Genomic DNA, 18549 nt, shown 5'->3' with positions numbered 1-18549 from the left:
GGAGGGCTGTAAGCTGGTTCTGTTGGGAGTGATGTCTGTTGCTGGCAGGCAAGTGAAGAAGCAGAGGCTGGGTTCATTAGTCAATGGATGAGGTGACGGGAGAACCCTTTGGAAGAACAAAGACAGGATTAGGAAAGAGTTGACCTGAGGCACTTGTAGGCAAAAGTGCAGAGCCTGTGAAGTAAGCAGGAGGAGCAAGAGCCAGTTGCCAGATCACAGAACTATGGCATCACAGAACTCCCTGAGACTAGTAGGACAGCTTGTGTGACTAGAGTGCTGTGATAGATGCATACGGGCTCTACAGGACAGACGTGCAGGGGCTGGGTGTTGTGTGAAGTTGCAAGTCATCTATTTGGAGATATTCAATGGGACCAATGAGTCACTGGCTGTTGTGTGGTCTGCCTAAAGGAAGCTCATGGGTGTTTTGTGGTTTATTCCCCAGGTGAGCAGTGCTGATGTGTGCTGGGGCTTTTGTGCCAACTCTCCTGCCTAAGCATCGTGGCAATGAGGTTATCTGCACTCCCTCAATAAGGGTGCATGGAGTCACCCTTAGTGAGCAAGGTTTTAACAAAAGGTGATGTGCACTTGAAGGTCTTCAAGTCTGGCTCTATGGAGCTTTCAGTGTGAGGCAGAGAGCAGAAGATAGTGTGGTACTTCTCAAGTATTCTCTTGCTGCTGGTTGCGAACTATTCTTCAGAGAAATAGTGGGAGAATGTTAAGAAATCAGAGAGATGCCTTGGGCAGAGATGGCTCCAGGAGAGAATAGAGTATTGCCAATGCCCTTCGGAATATGGAATGGAAACAAAGGCAAAACCTGAACACCTGTTGGGAAATTACACATTGTGCCTCTGTACTTTTCTCCTTCATTTTCTAAGCTCTGTTTATTGCAGCTTTCACTTCTGCTTCACTGCAACAGTTTTTGTGAGGGGTGGAGAGTGGTGCTGAGGAGATGAGATGGTTAAAAGTGTGCTGAAAGGAAGAGATTGCATAAGAGGCATTGCCAGATGAACAACAATGTATCCAAACTTTTGTAAGGGTGTGCATCATGTGCTGGAATGAAAAAATTTACATAACTGTGTTGGTCTTGACACCATCAGTAACAAATGCACAGCTGTCTTCAACAACAAACATGTCCGTATTTGGATAGGACAGCTTCAGCAGGCGTAAAGGAAGCTGAGAAATGGATGATTACCCAGAAAGCTGAATAGCCTGCTGAGGCCTGGCTTTGTGCCGTTTTAGAGTGGAAGAGCCTTGGGAGAAGAAAGGAGATGGAGGCGTGTGGTGCTGGGATGCAGGAGATTTTATTGAGGCAAAAGAGTGAAAAGGCAGGAGCACGCAGTGGAAGGGAACCGTTCTGAGGTGCAAGTAGGGCGACCGTCAGCCCAGGTCCTTTGCTTGCAGAAGATTTTGCCAGAGCACCGAGGTCTTCCTTTCCTGCGGTGGGAGCAGCGCGGGGGAGGTGCCCCGGTGGTCTTTGGCTTGTGAGCAGGCGTTTGCAGCGGAGAGTAGCGGACGTAGCAGTAGGGGCGATGCAAAGAAGACAGTGGGAGAAGAGGAGGAGGTAGGTGGGCCATGTATCCTGGCAGCCGGGGCTGGCCCCTTCCGTGCTACTTTGCTTGGTGCCTTGAGAGGAGGAGGTGCGGGTGGCAGGTCCCCGTGCCAGCAGCAGGCGGGAGGTGCGTCCTCAGTCCATGCCGTGGCTTGCAGGGTGTGTGTGGTGTGGAGGGCCCTTAGCAGGGCAGGCAGGCTCTTCCGGCGCCATAGCAGCCCAGGCCTCCGAGGCCGTAACCGTAGCCAAAGCCGCCGGAGGAGACGGGCACTCCCTGGGAGCTGAGGATGTTGCCCATGGCAGCCGATGAGGAGGATCCGACGGCGGTGCTCTGGGGGAAGGAGGTGAGGATGGGTCCTGGCAGGGTGACCAGCACGGTGGAAGGCTGGATGACGACACGGGAGTCCTCGCACTGCCTGACGCAGGGCTCGTTGCAGCTGTTAGCCAGCGGGGTGGGTCCGCAGGGGCTGCAGAGGTTGTTGCAGGCCATGTCTGCGATGTGGAGTGTCCCTGTAAGAGAGGGTGTTGAGGAAGCGGAGGGTGTTGGTGGGCGCGAGGGGTGTCGTTACAGGAGGGCAAGGGAGTGTGGAGGCGCGGTGTGGGGCTGCGGGGAGCGTGGTGGTGTTGAGTCGTGGGGGCTGCTGAGTCTGGTGTCAGCGCGTGCTGGAAGAGACGGGGCGTGTGGGGCAGGAGAAGGAGGGGAAGGGGCTTCAGGCTCACCTTGTTGACTGCGGGGGAGAAGGCGTCAGGAGAAGCGTGTGATGGAGAGAGGCGCTGGGCCGTCTTTTATGCTGGTCTGAGGGGGCGGGACAGGCTTTGCGCGTGACGGCATTTTGCAGCAAGCAGCTGTTGCGTGCCAGAGCTTGGCAGGTAATGAGGTGGGGGGTGTGTCCCTTCCCACAACGCTCCCTTCTCATGTCCTCCTCTTGAGGATGTGTCCGTCTGTCCCTGGCGTCAGCTTTGAAGTGAGAGCAGGTATCTGGGAGGATTTGCATGGAAGGTGCGTGTCAGGGCATTTGGCAGACGTGGCCAAAGCATAGGAGAGGTGGGGTGTTGTCAGTGAGGTCATGCCGTGGCACTCGTGTGGTGTGGTTTGCGGGTGCGTTGCGAAGAGGGGCCCCCACTTGTTCATGGGCCTGGAAGGCTGTTGTGGGCTTTGGAGGTGTGCCGGGCATGAGTGTCGGCCCCTTCCATGGCATTTGGTCCCTGCCCGCCTTGCTGCCAGCTTGCTAAGCCTGACTGTAGGCCTGGCCTTTCCCACTGAGCGTGCTCTGTGTGTGCCTTGTTGCCCGCCTTGCTTGAAAGGTTGTAGCTGGGAGAAAGGGGCCTGCGTGTCTGGGCTTGTGCCCCCTGGGATCCGTCCCTGGGGGTGTCAGTGCGGGCAGGCAGAGGAGGGCTGTTTGGGAGAGCAGGCCATTTTCCTGGCAGCCCTGGCTGAGAGCTCGCCGGTCCTGTGACGAGAGGTGCCCTGCCTGGCTCCGCCGGTGCTTGTGTTGGCCCCTCCATCGTGGACCCCTGAGGTGGGGCTTGGGCTGTGGTGTGACGCATCCAAAGGAGAGCAGCGAATGCGGTGAAGGATCGAGAGAAGAAGCCTTAGAAGTAGCGGTTGAGGGAAGCGGGGCTACTGCGTTTTCAGAAGGCAGCGGCTGAGGGGAGGCCCTATCGGTGTCTCCAAGTACCTGAGAGGAGGCTGTAACGAGGAGGTTGTCAGTCTCTCATCCCTAGCAACAAGTGCTAGGGCAAGAGGAAAGGGCCTCATGTTGCGCCAGGCAAAGTTTAGTTTGGCTATGATGAGAAATTTCTTCACCGAGAGGGTTATCGAGCACTGGAAGGGGCTGCCCAGGGCAGTGGTTGAGTCAGCATTGTGGGAGGTGTTTAAAAGACACGTAGACGTGGCGCTTAGGGACATGGATTAGTGGTGGCCTTGGCACTATTAGGTTAACGGTTGGACTCGATAACGTTAAGGGTCCTTTGCAACCGAAGTGACTCTTATGATTGTGTATGAGGCAGCGTGCGAGGGCAGGTGAGTTTCTGGAGAGCCCGTATGTGTGCTGAAAGGCGGAGCAGGGCTGGGAGCGGCAGGCAGGGGAGGCTGGCACTCCTGGGCCTTTGGTGGGGTCTGTGCTTGGGGCGAGTGTCGAGGGGTGAGGCCAGTTCTCTGCGCAGAGCTTGACAGGGTGAAAGGGATTTTGGCGATTGCCGAGGGGAGCTGGGTTTGAGCATGCGGCACGGGGCTGCAGAGCCGAGGCTGTGGTGGTGGTGGTGGTGCGTGCGGAAGGGTTGATGAGTGGCAAGGCCTGCCCCCGCTGAGGCAAGGTGAGTGTTTTTCAGGCTGTTTGTCAGGTGATCTGTGGTTGTTGCTGAGGAAGATGAAGGGAGGTAGGAAGGAGTGGTGTGGGAGTGGGTGTTTGTAAGTGCCCGGGGCCTGTCGTGTTGCTCCCAGGAATGCTGAGGCATCTGGCATTGCGGAGGCCTCTTTGTGGGGCCGCTGTGCATTTTCCTGGAAAGGTCATAGTGCCTGGGGGCAGCTCCTGAAGAGTGGAAGGGAGCTGGTACCCCTCGTGTCCCGCAGAAGATGGTGCGGGAGGCTCTGGGAAAGCAGAGGCCGGTGAGCCTGAGCCTGTTCCCGGGGCAGGTGATGGAAGCAATGCTGCTGGAAATCACTGCCAAGGCCAGGACGGACGGAAGGTGTTGGGGGGTGTTTGGCGTGGATTTTGGAAGGGCAAATCATGCTTGAGTGAGCTGCGTGTCTTCCGCGTTGAGGCGAGTGGGCGTTGGGCGAGGGGAGAGCAGTGGCTGTTGCTGAGGCGTACTTGAAGGAAGCCTTTGTCGCTGTCTCCTGATACGTGCTCCTAGACGAGCTGAGAAAGTGCGGGTTGCGTAAGCGGCCGGTGCGGTGGCCTGCAAAGTGGCTGAAGGGCTGTGCCCAGAGGCTTGCGATCAGTGGTAGGACAAGAGGCCATGTTCAGAAGTGAAAGCATCTGGAATTGCCCGGGCAAAGGCGGCAGGGCTTTTTCAGTGTGAGGGTGGTCAAAGAGTGGAAGAGGTGGTGGCGGCTCCATTCTCGGAGGTACTGAAGACGCGAGTGGCTGTGGTCCCAGACAATCTGCTCTAGCTGGCCCTGCTTGAGCACTGGGGTGGAAGGACATGCTCTGCAGAGATTCCTGCCCATCTCTAAATGATTCTGTGATCCTTTTTTGCTGGGGAGGGTGCGGAAGAGAGTTAGTCAAGCGTGTGTTGGCACGGGGAGCCTCGGTCGGAGGTGTGCGCAGGGAGCGTTGTCGTATCGGAGGCTTTTTCTGAGCCAGTGCTGGGCTTGTGTCATGCTGTGTATGCCTGCAGGTGCGAGTGTGTGTTGTCGCTGGTGGCCTGTGCCCTCGGAGAGGCTGAGTGCCCTTTTCCCCCCAACCCCGCCGGCCTGTTGAGGCCTGGCTTTGTGCCGTTTTAGAGTGGAAGAGCCTTGGGAGAAGAAAGGAGATGGAGGCGTGTGGTGCTGGGATGCAAGAGATTTTATTGAGGCAAAAGAGTGAAAAGGCAGGAGCACGCAGTGGAAGGATCCGTCCTGAGGTGCAAGTAGGGCGACCGTCAGCCCAGGTCCTTTGCTTGCAGAAGATTTTGCCAGAGCACCGAGGTCTTCCTTTCCTGCGGTGGGAGCAGCGCGGGGGAGGTGCCCCGGTGGTCTTTGGCTTATGAGCAGGCGTTTGCAGCGGAGAGTAGCGGACGTAGCAGTAGGGGCGATGCAAAGAAGACAGTGGGAGAAGAGGAGGAGGTAGGTGGGCCATGTATCCTGGCAGCTGGGGCTGGCCCCTTCCGTGCTACTTTGCTTGGTGCCTTGAGAGGAGGAGGTGCGGGTGGCAGGTCCCCGTGCCAGCAGCAGGCGGGAGGTGCGTCCTCAGTCCATGCCGTGGCTTGCAGGGTGTGTGTGGTGTGGAGGGTCCTTAGCAGGGCAGGCAGGCTCTTCCGGCGCCATAGCAGCCCAGGCCTCCGAGGCCGTAACCGTAGCCAAAGCCGCCGGAGGAGATGGGCACTCCCTGGGAGCTGAGGATGTTGCCCACAGCAGCCGATGAGGAGGATCCGACGGCGGTGCTCTGGGGGAAGGAGGTGAGGATGGGTCCCGGCAGGGTGACCAGCACGGTGGAAGGCTGGATGACGACGCGGGAGTCCTCGCACTGCCTGACGCAGGGCTCGTTGCAGCTGTTAGCCAGCGGGGTGGGTCCGCAGGGGCTGCAGAAGTTGTTGCAGGCCATGTCTGCGGTGTGGAGTGTCCCTGTAAGAGAGGGTGTTGAGGAAGCGGAGGGTGTTGGGGGGCGCGAGGGGTGTCGTTACAGGAGGGCAAGGGAGTGTGGAGGCGCGGTGTGGGGCTGCGGGGAGCGTGGTGGTGTTGAGTCGTGGGGGCTGCTGAGTCTGGTGTCAGCGCGTGCTGGAAGAGACGGGGCGTGTGGGGCAGGAGAAGGAGGGGAAGGGGCTTCAGGCTCACCTTGTTGACTGCGGGGGAGAAGGCGTCAGGAGAAGCGTGTGATGGAGAGAGGCGCTGGGCCGTCTTTTATGCTGGTCTGAGGGGGCGGGACAGGCTTTGCGCGTGACGGCATTTTGTAGCAAGCAGCTGTTGCGTGCCAGAGCTTGGCAGGTAATGAGGTGGGGGGTGTGTCCCTTCCCACAACGCTCCCTTCTCATGTCCTCCTCTTGAGGATGTGTCCGTCTGTCCCTGGCGTCAGCTTTGAAGTGAGAGCAGGTATCTGGGAGGATTTGCATGGAAGGTGCGTGTCAGGGCATTTGGCAGACGTGGCCAAAGCATAGGAGAGGTGGGGTGTTGTCAGTGAGGTCATGCCGTGGCACTCGTGTGGTGTGGTTTGCGGGTGCGTTGCAAAGAGGGGCCCCCACTTGTTCATGGGCCTGGAAGGCTGTTGTGGGCTTTGGAGGTGTGCCGGGCATGAGTGTCGGCCCCTTCCATGGCATTTGGTCCCTGCCCGCCTTGCTGCCAGCTTGCTAAGCCTGACTGTAGGCCTGGCCTTTCCCACTGAGCGTGCTCTGTGTGTGCCTTGTTGCCCGCCTTGCTTGAAAGGTTGTAGCTGGGAGAAAGGGGCCTGCGTGTCTGGGCTTGTGCCCCCTGGGATCCGTCCCTGGGGGTGTCAGTGCGGGCAGGCAGAGGAGGGCTGTTTGGGAGAGCAGGCCATTTTCCTGGCAGCCCTGGCTGAGAGCTCGCCGGTCCTGTGACGAGAGGTGCCCTGCCTGGCTCCGCCGGTGCTTGTGTTGGCCCCTCCATCGTGGACCCCTGAGGTGGGGCTTGGGCTGTGGTGTGACGCATCCAAAGGAGAGCAGCGAATGCGGTGAAGGATCGAGAGAAGAAGCCTTAGAAGTAGCGGTTGAGGGAAGCGGGGCTACTGCGTTTTCAGAAGGCAGCGGCTGAGGGGAGGCCCTATCGGTGTCTCCAAGTACCTGAGAGGAGGCTGTAACGAGGAGGTTGTCAGTCTCTCATCCCTAGCAACAAGTGCTAGGGCAAGAGGAAAGGGCCTCATGTTGCGCCAGGCAAAGTTTAGTTTGGCTATGATGAGAAATTTCTTCACCGAGAGGGTTATCGAGCACTGGAAGGGGCTGCCCAGGGCAGTGGTTGAGTCAGCATTGTGGGAGGTGTTTAAAAGACACGTAGACGTGGCGCTTAGGGACATGGATTAGTGGTGGCCTTGGCACTATTAGGTTAACGGTTGGACTCGATAACGTTAAGGGTCCTTTGCAACCGAAGTGACTCTTATGATTGTGTATGAGGCAGCGTGCGAGGGCAGGTGAGTTTCTGGAGAGCCCGTATGTGTGCTGAAAGGCGGAGCAGGGCTGGGAGCGGCAGGCAGGGGAGGCTGGCACTCCTGGGCCTTTGGTGGGGTCTGTGCTTGGGGCGAGTGTCGAGGGGTGAGGCCAGTTCTCTGCGCAGAGCTTGACAGGGTGAAAGGGATTTTGGCGATTGCCGAGGGGAGCTGGGTTTGAGCATGCGGCACGGGGCTGCAGAGCCGAGGCTGTGGTGGTGGTGGTGGTGCGTGCGGAAGGGTTGATGAGTGGCAAGGCCTGCCCCCGCTGAGGCAAGGTGAGTGTTTTTCAGGCTGTTTGTCAGGTGATCTGTGGTTGTTGCTGAGGAAGATGAAGGGAGGTAGGAAGGAGTGGTGTGGGAGTGGGTGTTTGTAAGTGCCCGGGGCCTGTCGTGTTGCTCCCAGGAATGCTGAGGCATCTGGCATTGCGGAGGCCTCTTTGTGGGGCCGCTGTGCATTTTCCTGGAAAGGTCATAGTGCCTGGGGGCAGCTCCTGAAGAGTGGAAGGGAGCTGGTACCCCTCGTGTCCCGCAGAAGATGGTGCGGGAGGCTCTGGGAAAGCAGAGGCCGGTGAGCCTGAGCCTGTTCCCGGGGCAGGTGATGGAAGCAATGCTGCTGGAAATCACTGCCAAGGCCAGGACGGACGGAAGGTGTTGGGGGGTGTTTGGCGTGGATTTTGGAAGGGCAAATCATGCTTGAGTGAGCTGCGTGTCTTCCGCGTTGAGGCGAGTGGGCGTTGGGCGAGGGGAGAGCAGTGGCTGTTGCTGAGGCGTACTTGAAGGAAGCCTTTGTCGCTGTCTCCTGATACGTGCTCCTAGACGAGCTGAGAAAGTGCGGGTTGCGTAAGCGGCCGGTGCGGTGGCCTGCAAAGTGGCTGAAGGGCTGTGCCCAGAGGCTTGCGATCAGTGGTAGGACAAGAGGCCATGTTCAGAAGTGAAAGCATCTGGAATTGCCCGGGCAAAGGCGGCAGGGCTTTTTCAGTGTGAGGGTGGTCAAAGAGTGGAAGAGGTGGTGGCGGCTCCATTCTCGGAGGTACTGAAGACGCGAGTGGCTGTGGTCCCAGACAATCTGCTCTAGCTGGCCCTGCTTGAGCACTGGGGTGGAAGGACATGCTCTGCAGAGATTCCTGCCCATCTCTAAATGATTCTGTGATCCTTTTTTGCTGGGGAGGGTGCGGAAGAGAGTTAGTCAAGCGTGTGTTGGCACGGGGAGCCTCGGTCGGAGGTGTGCGCAGGGAGCGTTGTCGTATCGGAGGCTTTTTCTGAGCCAGTGCTGGGCTTGTGTCATGCTGTGTATGCCTGCAGGTGCGAGTGTGTGTTGTCGCTGGTGGCCTGTGCCCTCGGAGAGGCTGAGTGCCCTTTTCCCCCCAACCCCGCCGGCCTGTTGAGGCCTGGCTTTGTGCCGTTTTAGAGTGGAAGAGCCTTGGGAGAAGAAAGGAGATGGAGGCGTGTGGTGCTGGGATGCAAGAGATTTTATTGAGGCAAAAGAGTGAAAAGGCAGGAGCACGCAGTGGAAGGATCCGTCCTGAGGTGCAAGTAGGGCGACCGTCAGCCCAGGTCCTTTGCTTGCAGAAGATTTTGCCAGAGCACCGAGGTCTTCCTTTCCTGCGGTGGGAGCAGCGCGGGGGAGGTGCCCCGGTGGTCTTTGGCTTATGAGCAGGCGTTTGCAGCGGAGAGTAGCGGACGTAGCAGTAGGGGCGATGCAAAGAAGACAGTGGGAGAAGAGGAGGAGGTAGGTGGGCCATGTATCCTGGCAGCTGGGGCTGGCCCCTTCCGTGCTACTTTGCTTGGTGCCTTGAGAGGAGGAGGTGCGGGTGGCAGGTCCCCGTGCCAGCAGCAGGCGGGAGGTGCGTCCTCAGTCCATGCCGTGGCTTGCAGGGTGTGTGTGGTGTGGAGGGTCCTTAGCAGGGCAGGCAGGCTCTTCCGGCGCCATAGCAGCCCAGGCCTCCGAGGCCGTAACCGTAGCCAAAGCCGCCGGAGGAGATGGGCACTCCCTGGGAGCTGAGGATGTTGCCCACAGCAGCCGATGAGGAGGATCCGACGGCGGTGCTCTGGGGGAAGGAGGTGAGGATGGGTCCCGGCAGGGTGACCAGCACGGTGGAAGGCTGGATGACGACGCGGGAGTCCTCGCACTGCCTGACGCAGGGCTCGTTGCAGCTGTTAGCCAGCGGGGTGGGTCCGCAGGGGCTGCAGAAGTTGTTGCAGGCCATGTCTGCGGTGTGGAGTGTCCCTGTAAGAGAGGGTGTTGAGGAAGCGGAGGGTGTTGGGGGGCGCGAGGGGTGTCGTTACAGGAGGGCAAGGGAGTGTGGAGGCGCGGTGTGGGGCTGCGGGGAGCGTGGTGGTGTTGAGTCGTGGGGGCTGCTGAGTCTGGTGTCAGCGCGTGCTGGAAGAGACGGGGCGTGTGGGGCAGGAGAAGGAGGGGAAGGGGCTTCAGGCTCACCTTGTTGACTGCGGGGGAGAAGGCGTCAGGAGAAGCGTGTGATGGAGAGAGGCGCTGGGCCGTCTTTTATGCTGGTCTGAGGGGGCGGGACAGGCTTTGCGCGTGACGGCATTTTGTAGCAAGCAGCTGTTGCGTGCCAGAGCTTGGCAGGTAATGAGGTGGGGGGTGTGTCCCTTCCCACAACGCTCCCTTCTCATGTCCTCCTCTTGAGGATGTGTCCGTCTGTCCCTGGCGTCAGCTTTGAAGTGAGAGCAGGTATCTGGGAGGATTTGCATGGAAGGTGCGTGTCAGGGCATTTGGCAGACGTGGCCAAAGCATAGGAGAGGTGGGGTGTTGTCAGTGAGGTCATGCCGTGGCACTCGTGTGGTGTGGTTTGCGGGTGCGTTGCAAAGAGGGGCCCCCACTTGTTCATGGGCCTGGAAGGCTGTTGTGGGCTTTGGAGGTGTGCCGGGCATGAGTGTCGGCCCCTTCCATGGCATTTGGTCCCTGCCTGCCTTGCTGCCAGCTTGCTAAGCCTGACTGTAGGCCTGGCCTTTCCCACTGAGCGTGCTCTGTGTGTGCCTTGTTGCCCGCCTTGCTTGAAAGGTTGTAGCTGGGAGAAAGGGGCCTGCGTGTCTGGGCTTGTGCCCCCTGGGATCCGTCCCTGGGGGTGTCAGTGCGGGCAGGCAGAGGAGGGCTGTTTGGGAGAGCAGGCCATTTTCCTGGCAGCCCTGGCTGAGAGCTCGCCGGTCCTGTGACGAGAGGTGCCCTGCCTGGCTCCGCCGGTGCTTGTGTTGGCCCCTCCATCGTGGACCCCTGAGGTGGGGCTTGGGCTGTGGTGTGACGCATCCAAAGGAGAGCAGCGAATGCGGTGAAGGATCGAGAGAAGAAGCCTTAGAAGTAGCAGTTGAGGGAAGCGGGGCTACTGCGTTTTCAGAAGGCAGCGGCTGAGGGGAGGCCCTATCGGTGTCTCCAAGTACCTGAGAGGAGGCTGTAACGAGGAGGTTGTCAGTCTCTCATCCCTAGCAACAAGTGCTAGGGCAAGAGGAAAGGGCCTCATGTTGCGCCAGGCAAAGTTTAGTTTGGCTATGATGAGAAATTTCTTCACCGAGAGGGTTATCAAGCACTGGAAGGGGCTGCCCAGGGCAGTGGTTGAGTCAGCATTGTGGGAGGTGTTTAAAAGACACGTAGACGTGGCGCTTAGGGACATGGATTAGTGGTGGCCTTGGCACTATTAGGTTAACGGTTGGACTCGATAACGTTAAGGGTCCTTTGCAACCGAAGTGACTCTTATGATTGTGTATGAGGCAGCGTGCGAGGGCAGGTGAGTTTCTGGAGAGCCCGTATGTGTGCTGAAAGGCGGAGCAGGGCTGGGAGCGGCAGGCAGGGGAAGCTGGCACTCCTGGGCCTTTGGTGGGGTCTGTGCTTGGGGCGAGTGTCGAGGGGTGAGGCCAGTTCTCTGCGCAGAGCTTGACAGGGTGAAAGGGAATTTGGCGATTGCCGAGGGGAGCTGGGTTTGAGCATGCGGCACGGGGCTGCAGAGCCGAGGCTGTGGTGGTGGTGGTGGTGCGTGCGGAAGGGTTGATGAGTGGCAAGGCCTGCCCCCGCTGAGGCAAGGTGAGTGTTTTTCAGGCTGTTTGTCAGGTGATCTGTGGTTGTTGCTGAGGAAGATGAAGGGAGGTAGGAAGGAGTGGTGTGGGAGTGGGTGTTTGTAAGTGCCCGGGGCCTGTCGTGTTGCTCCCAGGAATGCTGAGGCATCTGGCATTGCGGAGGCCTCTTTGTGGGGCCGCTGTGCATTTTCCTGGAAAGGTCATAGTGCCTGGGGGCAGCTCCTGAAGAGTGGAAGGGAGCTGGTACCCCTCGTGTCCCGCAGAAGATGGTGCGGGAGGCTCTGGGAAAGCAGAGGCCGGTGAGCCTGAGCCTGTTCCCGGGGCAGGTGATGGAAGCAATGCTGCTGGAAATCACTGCCAAGGCCAGGACGGACGGAAGGTGTTGGGGGGTGTTTGGCGTGGATTTTGGAAGGGCAAATCATGCTTGAGTGAGCTGCGTGTCTTCCGCGTTGAGGCGAGTGGGCGTTGGGCGAGGGGAGAGCAGTGGCTGTTGCTGAGGCGTACTTGAAGGAAGCCTTTGTCGCTGTCTCCTGATACGTGCTCCTAGACGAGCTGAGAAAGTGCGGGTTGCGTAAGCGGCCGGTGCGGTGGCCTGCAAAGCGGCTGAAGGGCTGTGCCCAGAGGCTTGCGATCAGTGGTAGGACAAGAGGCCATGTTCAGAAGTGAAAGCATCTGGAATTGCCCGGGCAAAGGCGGCAGGGCTTTTTCAGTGTGAGGGTGGTCAAAGAGTGGAAGAGGTGGTGGCGGCTCCATTCTCGGAGGTACTGAAGACGCGAGTGGCTGTGGTCCCAGACAATCTGCTCTAGCTGGCCCTGCTTGAGCACTGGGGTGGAAGGACATGCTCTGCAGAGATTCCTGCCCATCTCTAAATGATTCTGTGATCCTTTTTTGCTGGGGAGGGTGCGGAAGAGAGTTAGTCAAGCGTGTGTTGGCACGGGGAGCCTCGGTCGGAGGTGTGCGCAGGGAGCGTTGTCGTATCGGAGGCTTTTTCTGAGCCAGTGCTGGGCTTGTGTCATGCTGTGTATGCCTGCAGGTGCGAGTGTGTGTTGTCGCTGGTGGCCTGTGTCCTCGGAGAGGCTGAGTGCCCTTTTCCCCCCAACCCCGCCGGCCTGTTGAGGCCTGGCTTTGTGCCGTTTTAGAGTGGAAGAGCCTTGGGAGAAGAAAGGAGATGGAGGCGTGTGGTGCTGGGATGCAGGAGATTTTATTGAGGCAAAAGAGTGAAAAGGCAGGAGCACGCAGTGGAAGGGATCCGTCCTGAGGTGCAAGTAGGGCGACCGTCAGCCCAGGTCCTTTGCTTGCAGAAGATTTTGCCAGAGCACCGAGGTCTTCCTTTCCTGCGGTGGGAGCAGCGCGGGGGAGGTGCCCCGGTGGTCTTTGGCTTATGAGCAGGCGTTTGCAGTGGAGAGTAGCGGACGTAGCAGTAGGGGCGATGCAAAGAAGACAGTGGGAGAAGAGGAGGAGGTAGGTGGGCCATGTATCCTGGCAGCTGGGGCTGGCCCCTTCCGTGCTACTTTGCTTGGTGCCTTGAGAGGAGGAGGTGCGGGTGGCAGGTCCCCGTGCCAGCAGCAGGCGGGAGGTGCGTCCTCAGTCCATGCCGTGGCTTGCAGGGTGTGTGTGGTGTGGAGGGTCCTTAGCAGGGCAGGCAGGCTCTTCCGGCGCCATAGCAGCCCAGGCCTCCGAGGCCGTAACCGTAGCCAAAGCCGCCGGAGGAGATGGGCACTCCCTGGGAGCTGAGGATGTTGCCCACAGCAGCCGATGAGGAGGATCCGACGGCGGTGCTCTGGGGGAAGGAGGTGAGGATGGGTCCCGGCAGGGTGACCAGCACGGTGGAAGGCTGGATGACGACGCGGGAGTCCTCGCACTGCCTGACGCAGGGCTCGTTGCAGCTGTTAGCCAGCGGGGTGGGTCCGCAGGGGCTGCAGAAGTTGTTGCAGGCCATGTCTGCGGTGTGGAGTGTCCCTGTAAGAGAGGGTGTTGAGGAAGCGGAGGGTGTTGGGGGGCGCGAGGGGTGTCGTTACAGGAGGGCAAGGGAGTGTGGAGGCGCGGTGTGGGGCTGCGGGGAGCGTGGTGGTGTTGAGTCGTGGGGGCTGCTGAGTCTGGTGTCAGCGCGTGCTGGAAGAGACGGGGCGTGTGGGGCAGGAGAAGGAGGGGAAGGGGCTTCAGGCTCACCTTGTTGACTGCGGGGGAGAAGGCGTCAGGAGAAGCGTGTGATGGAGAGAGGCGCTGGGCCGTCTTTTATGCTGGTCTGAGGGGGCGGGACAGGCTTTGCGCGTGACGGCATTTTGTAGCAAGCAGCTGTTGCGTGCCAGAGCTTGGCAGGTAATGAGGTGGGGGGTGTGTCCCTTCCCACAACGCTCCCTTCTCATGTCCTCCTCTTGAGGATGTGTCCGTCTGTCCCTGGCGTCAGCTTTGAAGTGAGAGCAGGTATCTGGGAGGATTTGCATGGAAGGTGCGTGTCAGGGCATTTGGCAGACGTGGCCAAAGCATAGGAGAGGTGGGGTGTTGTCAGTGAGGTCATGCCGTGGCACTCGTGTGGTGTGGTTTGCGGGTGCGTTGCAAAGAGGGGCCCCCACTTGTTCATGGGCCTGGAAGGCTGTTGTGGGCTTTGGAGGTGTGCCGGGCATGAGTGTCGGCCCCTTCCATGGCATTTGGTCCCTGCCTGCCTTGCTGCCAGCTTGCTAAGCCTGACTGTAGGCCTGGCCTTTCCCACTGAGCGTGCTCTGTGTGTGCCTTGTTGCCCGCCTTGCTTGAAAGGTTGTAGCTGGGAGAAAGGGGCCTGCGTGTCTGGGCTTGTGCCCCCTGGGATCCGTCCCTGGGGGTGTCAGTGCGGGCAGGCAGAGGAGGGCTGTTTGGGAGAGCAGGCCATTTTCCTGGCAGCCCTGGCTGAGAGCTCGCCGGTCCTGTGACGAGAGGTGCCCTGCCTGGCTCCGCCGGTGCTTGTGTTGGCCCCTCCATCGTGGACCCCTGAGGTGGGGCTTGGGCTGTGGTGTGACGCATCCAAAGGAGAGCAGCGAATGCGGTGAAGGATCGAGAGAAGAAGCCTTAGAAGTAGCGGTTGAGGGAAGCGGGGCTACTGCGTTTTCAGAAGGCAGCGGCTGAGGGGAGGCCCTATCGGTGTCTCCAAGTACCTGAGAGGAGGCTGTAACGAGGAGGTTGTCAGTCTCTCATCCCTAGCAACAAGTGCTAGGGCAAGAGGAAAGGGCCTCATGTTGCGCCAGGCAAAGTTTAGTTTGGCTATGATGAGAAATTTCTTCACCGAGAGGGTTATCAAGCACTGGAAGGGGCTGCCCAGGGCAGTGGTTGAGTCAGCATTGTGGGAGGTGTTTAAAAGACACGTAGACGTGGCGCTTAGGGACATGGATTAGTGGTGGCCTTGGCACTATTAGGTTAACGGTTGGACTCGATAACGTTAAGGGTCCTTTGCAACCGAAGTGACTCTTATGATTGTGTATGAGGCAGCGTGCGAGGGCAGGTGAGTTTCTGGAGAGCCCGTATGTGTGCTGAAAGGCGGAGCAGGGCTGGGAGCGGCAGGCAGGGGAGGCTGGCACTCCTGGGCCTTTGGTGGGGTCTGTGCTTGGGGCGAGTGTCGAGGGGTGAGGCCAGTTCTCTGCGCAGAGCTTGACAGGGTGAAAGGGAATTTGGCGATTGCCGAGGGGAGCTGGGTTTGAGCATGCGGCACGGGGCTGCAGAGCCGAGGCTGTGGTGGTGGTGGTGGTGCGTGCGGAAGGGTTGATGAGTGGCAAGGCCTGCCCCCGCTGAGGCAAGGTGAGTGTTTTTCAGGCTGTTTGTCAGGTGATCTGTGGTTGTTGCTGAGGAAGATGAAGGGAGGTAGGAAGGAGTGGTGTGGGAGTGGGTGTTTGTAAGTGCCCGGGGCCTGTCGTGTTGCTCCCAGGAATGCTGAGGCATCTGGCATTGCGGAGGCCTCTTTGTGGGGCCGCTGTGCATTTTCCTGGAAAGGTCATAGTGCCTGGGGGCAGCTCCTGAAGAGTGGAAGGGAGCTGGTACCCCTCGTGTCCCGCAGAAGATGGTGCGGGAGGCTCTGGGAAAGCAGAGGCCGGTGAGCCTGAGCCTGTTCCCGGGGCAGGTGATGGAAGCAATGCTGCTGGAAATCACTGCCAAGGCCAGGACGGACGGAAGGTGTTGGGGGGTGTTTGGCGTGGATTTTGGAAGGGCAAATCATGCTTGAGTGAGCTGCGTGTCTTCCGCGTTGAGGCGAGTGGGCGTTGGGCGAGGGGAGAGCAGTGGCTGTTGCTGAGGCGTACTTGAAGGAAGCCTTTGTCGCTGTCTCCTGATACGTGCTCCTAGACGAGCTGAGAAAGTGCGGGTTGCGTAAGCGGCCGGTGCGGTGGCCTGCAAAGCGGCTGAAGGGCTGTGCCCAGAGGCTTGCGATCAGTGGTAGGACAAGAGGCCATGTTCAGAAGTGAAAGCATCTGGAATTGCCCGGGCAAAGGCGGCAGGGCTTTTTCAGTGTGAGGGTGGTCAAAGAGTGGAAGAGGTGGTGGCGGCTCCATTCTCGGAGGTACTGAAGACGCGAGTGGCTGTGGTCCCAGACAATCTGCTCTAGCTGGCCCTGCTTGAGCACTGGGGTGGAAGGACATGCTCTGCAGAGATTCCTGCCCATCTCTAAATGATTCTGTGATCCTTTTTTGCTGGGGAGGGTGCGGAAGAGAGTTAGTCAAGCGTGTGTTGGCACGGGGAGCCTCGGTCGGAGGTGTGCGCAGGGAGCGTTGTCGTATCGGAGGCTTTTTCTGAGCCAGTGCTGGGCTTGTGTCATGCTGTGTATGCCTGCAGGTGCGAGTGTGTGTTGTCGCTGGTGGCCTGTGTCCTCGGAGAGGCTGAGTGCCCTTTTCCCCCCAACCCCGCCGGCCTGTTGAGGCCTGGCTTTGTGCCGTTTTAGAGTGGAAGAGCCTTGGGAGAAGAAAGGAGATGGAGGCGTGTGGTGCTGGGATGCAGGAGATTTTATTGAGGCAAAAGAGTGAAAAGGCAGGAGCACGCAGTGGAAGGGATCCGTCCTGAGGTGCAAGTAGGGCGACCGTCAGCCCAGGTCCTTTGCTTGCAGAAGATTTTGCCAGAGCACCGAGGTCTTCCTTTCCTGCGGTGGGAGCAGCGCGGGGGAGGTGCCCCGGTGGTCTTTGGCTTATGAGCAGGCGTTTGCAGCGGAGAGTAGCGGACGTAGCAGTAGGGGCGATGCAAAGAAGACAGTGGGAGAAGAGGAGGAGGTAGGTGGGCCATGTATCCTGGCAGCTGGGGCTGGCCCCTTCCGTGCTACTTTGCTTGGTGCCTTGAGAGGAGGAGGTGCGGGTGGCAGGTCCCCGTGCCAGCAGCAGGCGGGAGGTGCGTCCTCAGTCCATGCCGTGGCTTGCAGGGTGTGTGTGGTGTGGAGGGTCCTTAGCAGGGCAGGCAGGCTCTTCCGGCGCCATAGCAGCCCAGGCCTCCGAGGCCGTAACCGTAGCCAAAGCCGCCGGAGGAGATGGGCACTCCCTGGGAGCTGAGGATGTTGCCCACAGCAGCCGATGAGGAGGATCCGACGGCGGTGCTCTGGGGGAAGGAGGTGAGGATGGGTCCCGGCAGGGTGACCAGCACGGTGGAAGGCTGGATGACGACGCGGGAGTCCTCGCACTGCCTGACGCAGGGCTCGTTGCAGCTGTTAGCCAGCGGGGTGGGTCCGCAGGGGCTGCAGAAGTTGTTGCAGGCCATGTCTGCGGTGTGGAGTGTCCCTGTAAGAGAGGGTGTTGAGGAAGCGGAGGGTGTCAAGGGGCGCGAGGGGTGTCGTTACAGGAGGGCAAGGGAGTGTGGAGGCGCGGTGTGGGGCTGCGGGGAGCGTGGTGGTGTTGAGTCGTGGGGGCTGCTGAGTCTGGTGTCAGCGCGTGCTGGAAGAGACGGGGCGTGTGGGGCAGGAGAAGGAGGGGAAGGGGCTTCAGGCTCACCTTGTTGACTGCGGGGGAGAAGGCGTCAGGAGAAGCGTGTGATGGAGAGAGGCGCTGGGCCGTCTTTTATGCTGGTCTGAGGGGGCGGGACAGGCTTTGCGCGTGACGGCATTTTGTAGCAAGCAGCTGTTGCGTGCCAGAGCTTGGCAGGTAATGAGGTGGGGGGTGTGTCCCTTCCCACAACGCTCCCTTCTCATGTCCTCCTCTTGAGGATGTGTCCGTCTGTCCCTGGCGTCAGCTTTGAAGTGAGAGCAGGTATCTGGGAGGATTTGCATGGAAGGTGCGTGTCAGGGCATTTGGCAGACGTGGCCAAAGCATAGGAGAGGTGGGGTGTTGTCAGTGAGGTCATGCCGTGGCACTCGTGTGGTGTGGTTTGCGGGTGCGTTGCAAAGAGGGGCCCCCACTTGTTCATGGGCCTGGAAGGCTGTTGTGGGCTTTGGAGGTGTGCCGGGCATGAGTGTCGGCCCCTTCCATGGCATTTGGTCCCTGCCTGCCTTGCTGCCAGCTTGCTAAGCCTGACTGTAGGCCTGGCCTTTCCCACTGAGCGTGCTCTGTGTGTGCCTTGTTGCCCGCCTTGCTTGAAAGGTTGTAGCTGGGAGAAAGGGGCCTGCGTGTCTGGGCTTGTGCCCCCTGGGATCCGTCCCTGGGGGTGTCAGTGCGGGCAGGCAGAGGAGGGCTGTTTGGGAGAGCAGGCCATTTTCCTGGCAGCCCTGGCTGAGAGCTCGCCGGTCCTGTGACGAGAGGTGCCCTGCCTGGCTCCGCCGGTGCTTGTGTTGGCCCCTCCATCGTGGACCCCTGAGGTGGGGCTTGGGCTGTGGTGTGACGCATCCAAAGGAGAGCAGCGAATGCGGTGAAGGATCGAGAGAAGAAGCCTTAGAAGTAGCGGTTGAGGGAAGCGGGGCTACTGCGTTTTCAGAAGGCAGCGGCTGAGGGGAGGCCCTATCGGTGTCTCCAAGTACCTGAGAGGAGGCTGTAACGAGGAGGTTGTCAGTCTCTCATCCCTAGCAACAAGTGCTAGGGCAAGAGGAAAGGGCCTCATGTTGCGCCAGGCAAAGTTTAGTTTGGCTATGATGAGAAATTTCTTCACCGAGAGGGTTATCGAGCACTGGAAGGGGCTGCCCAGGGCAGTGGTTGAGTCAGCATTGTGGGAGGTGTTTAAAAGACACGTAGACGTGGCGCTTAGGGACATGGATTAGTGGTGGCCTTGGCACTATTAGGTTAACGGTTGGACTCGATAACGTTAAGGGTCC

At 59.6% G+C, this 18549-nt stretch overlaps 5 protein-coding genes across 5 annotated transcripts; all 5 read right to left on the bottom strand.

Annotated features, from left to right (window-relative positions):
• Positions 1 to 1730: 1730 nt before the first annotated feature.
• LOC129784043 (feather keratin 1-like) lies at positions 1731 to 2039 on the bottom strand. The gene has a single exon (XM_055798882.1). It carries the CDS (start codon positions 2037 to 2039, stop codon positions 1731 to 1733), a length of 309 nt encoding a protein of 102 aa, XP_055654857.1.
• Positions 2040 to 5487: 3448 nt separating this feature from the next.
• On the bottom strand, positions 5488 to 5796 carry LOC129784042 (feather keratin 1-like). Its single transcript, XM_055798881.1, has one exon. It carries the CDS (start codon positions 5794 to 5796, stop codon positions 5488 to 5490), a length of 309 nt encoding a protein of 102 aa, XP_055654856.1.
• A 3448-nt stretch (positions 5797 to 9244) lies between these two features.
• Positions 9245 to 9553, bottom strand: LOC129784041 (feather keratin 1-like). The gene has a single exon (XM_055798880.1). It carries the CDS (start codon positions 9551 to 9553, stop codon positions 9245 to 9247), a length of 309 nt encoding a protein of 102 aa, XP_055654855.1.
• A 3449-nt stretch (positions 9554 to 13002) lies between these two features.
• Positions 13003 to 13311, bottom strand: LOC129784040 (feather keratin 1-like). The gene has a single exon (XM_055798879.1). It carries the CDS (start codon positions 13309 to 13311, stop codon positions 13003 to 13005), a length of 309 nt encoding a protein of 102 aa, XP_055654854.1.
• A 3449-nt stretch (positions 13312 to 16760) lies between these two features.
• On the bottom strand, positions 16761 to 17069 carry LOC129784039 (feather keratin 1-like). Its single transcript, XM_055798878.1, has one exon. It carries the CDS (start codon positions 17067 to 17069, stop codon positions 16761 to 16763), a length of 309 nt encoding a protein of 102 aa, XP_055654853.1.
• Positions 17070 to 18549: the final 1480 nt, after the last annotated feature.

Source organism: Falco peregrinus, chromosome 3, assembly GCF_023634155.1.
Source record: "Falco peregrinus isolate bFalPer1 chromosome 3, bFalPer1.pri, whole genome shotgun sequence".
Classification (NCBI taxonomy): Eukaryota; Metazoa; Chordata; class Aves; order Falconiformes; family Falconidae; genus Falco; species Falco peregrinus.
This window is presented reverse-complemented; position numbering and strand designations above follow the sequence as displayed.

Bases quoted from the DNA above. Each gene is read 5' to 3' on its own strand.
- LOC129784040 (XM_055798879.1), bottom strand. From the start codon at position 13,311: ATGGCCTGCAACAACTTCTGCAGCCCCTGCGGACCCACCCCGCTGGCT.
- LOC129784043 (XM_055798882.1), bottom strand. From the start codon at position 2,039: ATGGCCTGCAACAACCTCTGCAGCCCCTGCGGACCCACCCCGCTGGCT.
- LOC129784039 (XM_055798878.1), bottom strand. From the start codon at position 17,069: ATGGCCTGCAACAACTTCTGCAGCCCCTGCGGACCCACCCCGCTGGCT.
- LOC129784041 (XM_055798880.1), bottom strand. From the start codon at position 9,553: ATGGCCTGCAACAACTTCTGCAGCCCCTGCGGACCCACCCCGCTGGCT.
- LOC129784042 (XM_055798881.1), bottom strand. From the start codon at position 5,796: ATGGCCTGCAACAACTTCTGCAGCCCCTGCGGACCCACCCCGCTGGCT.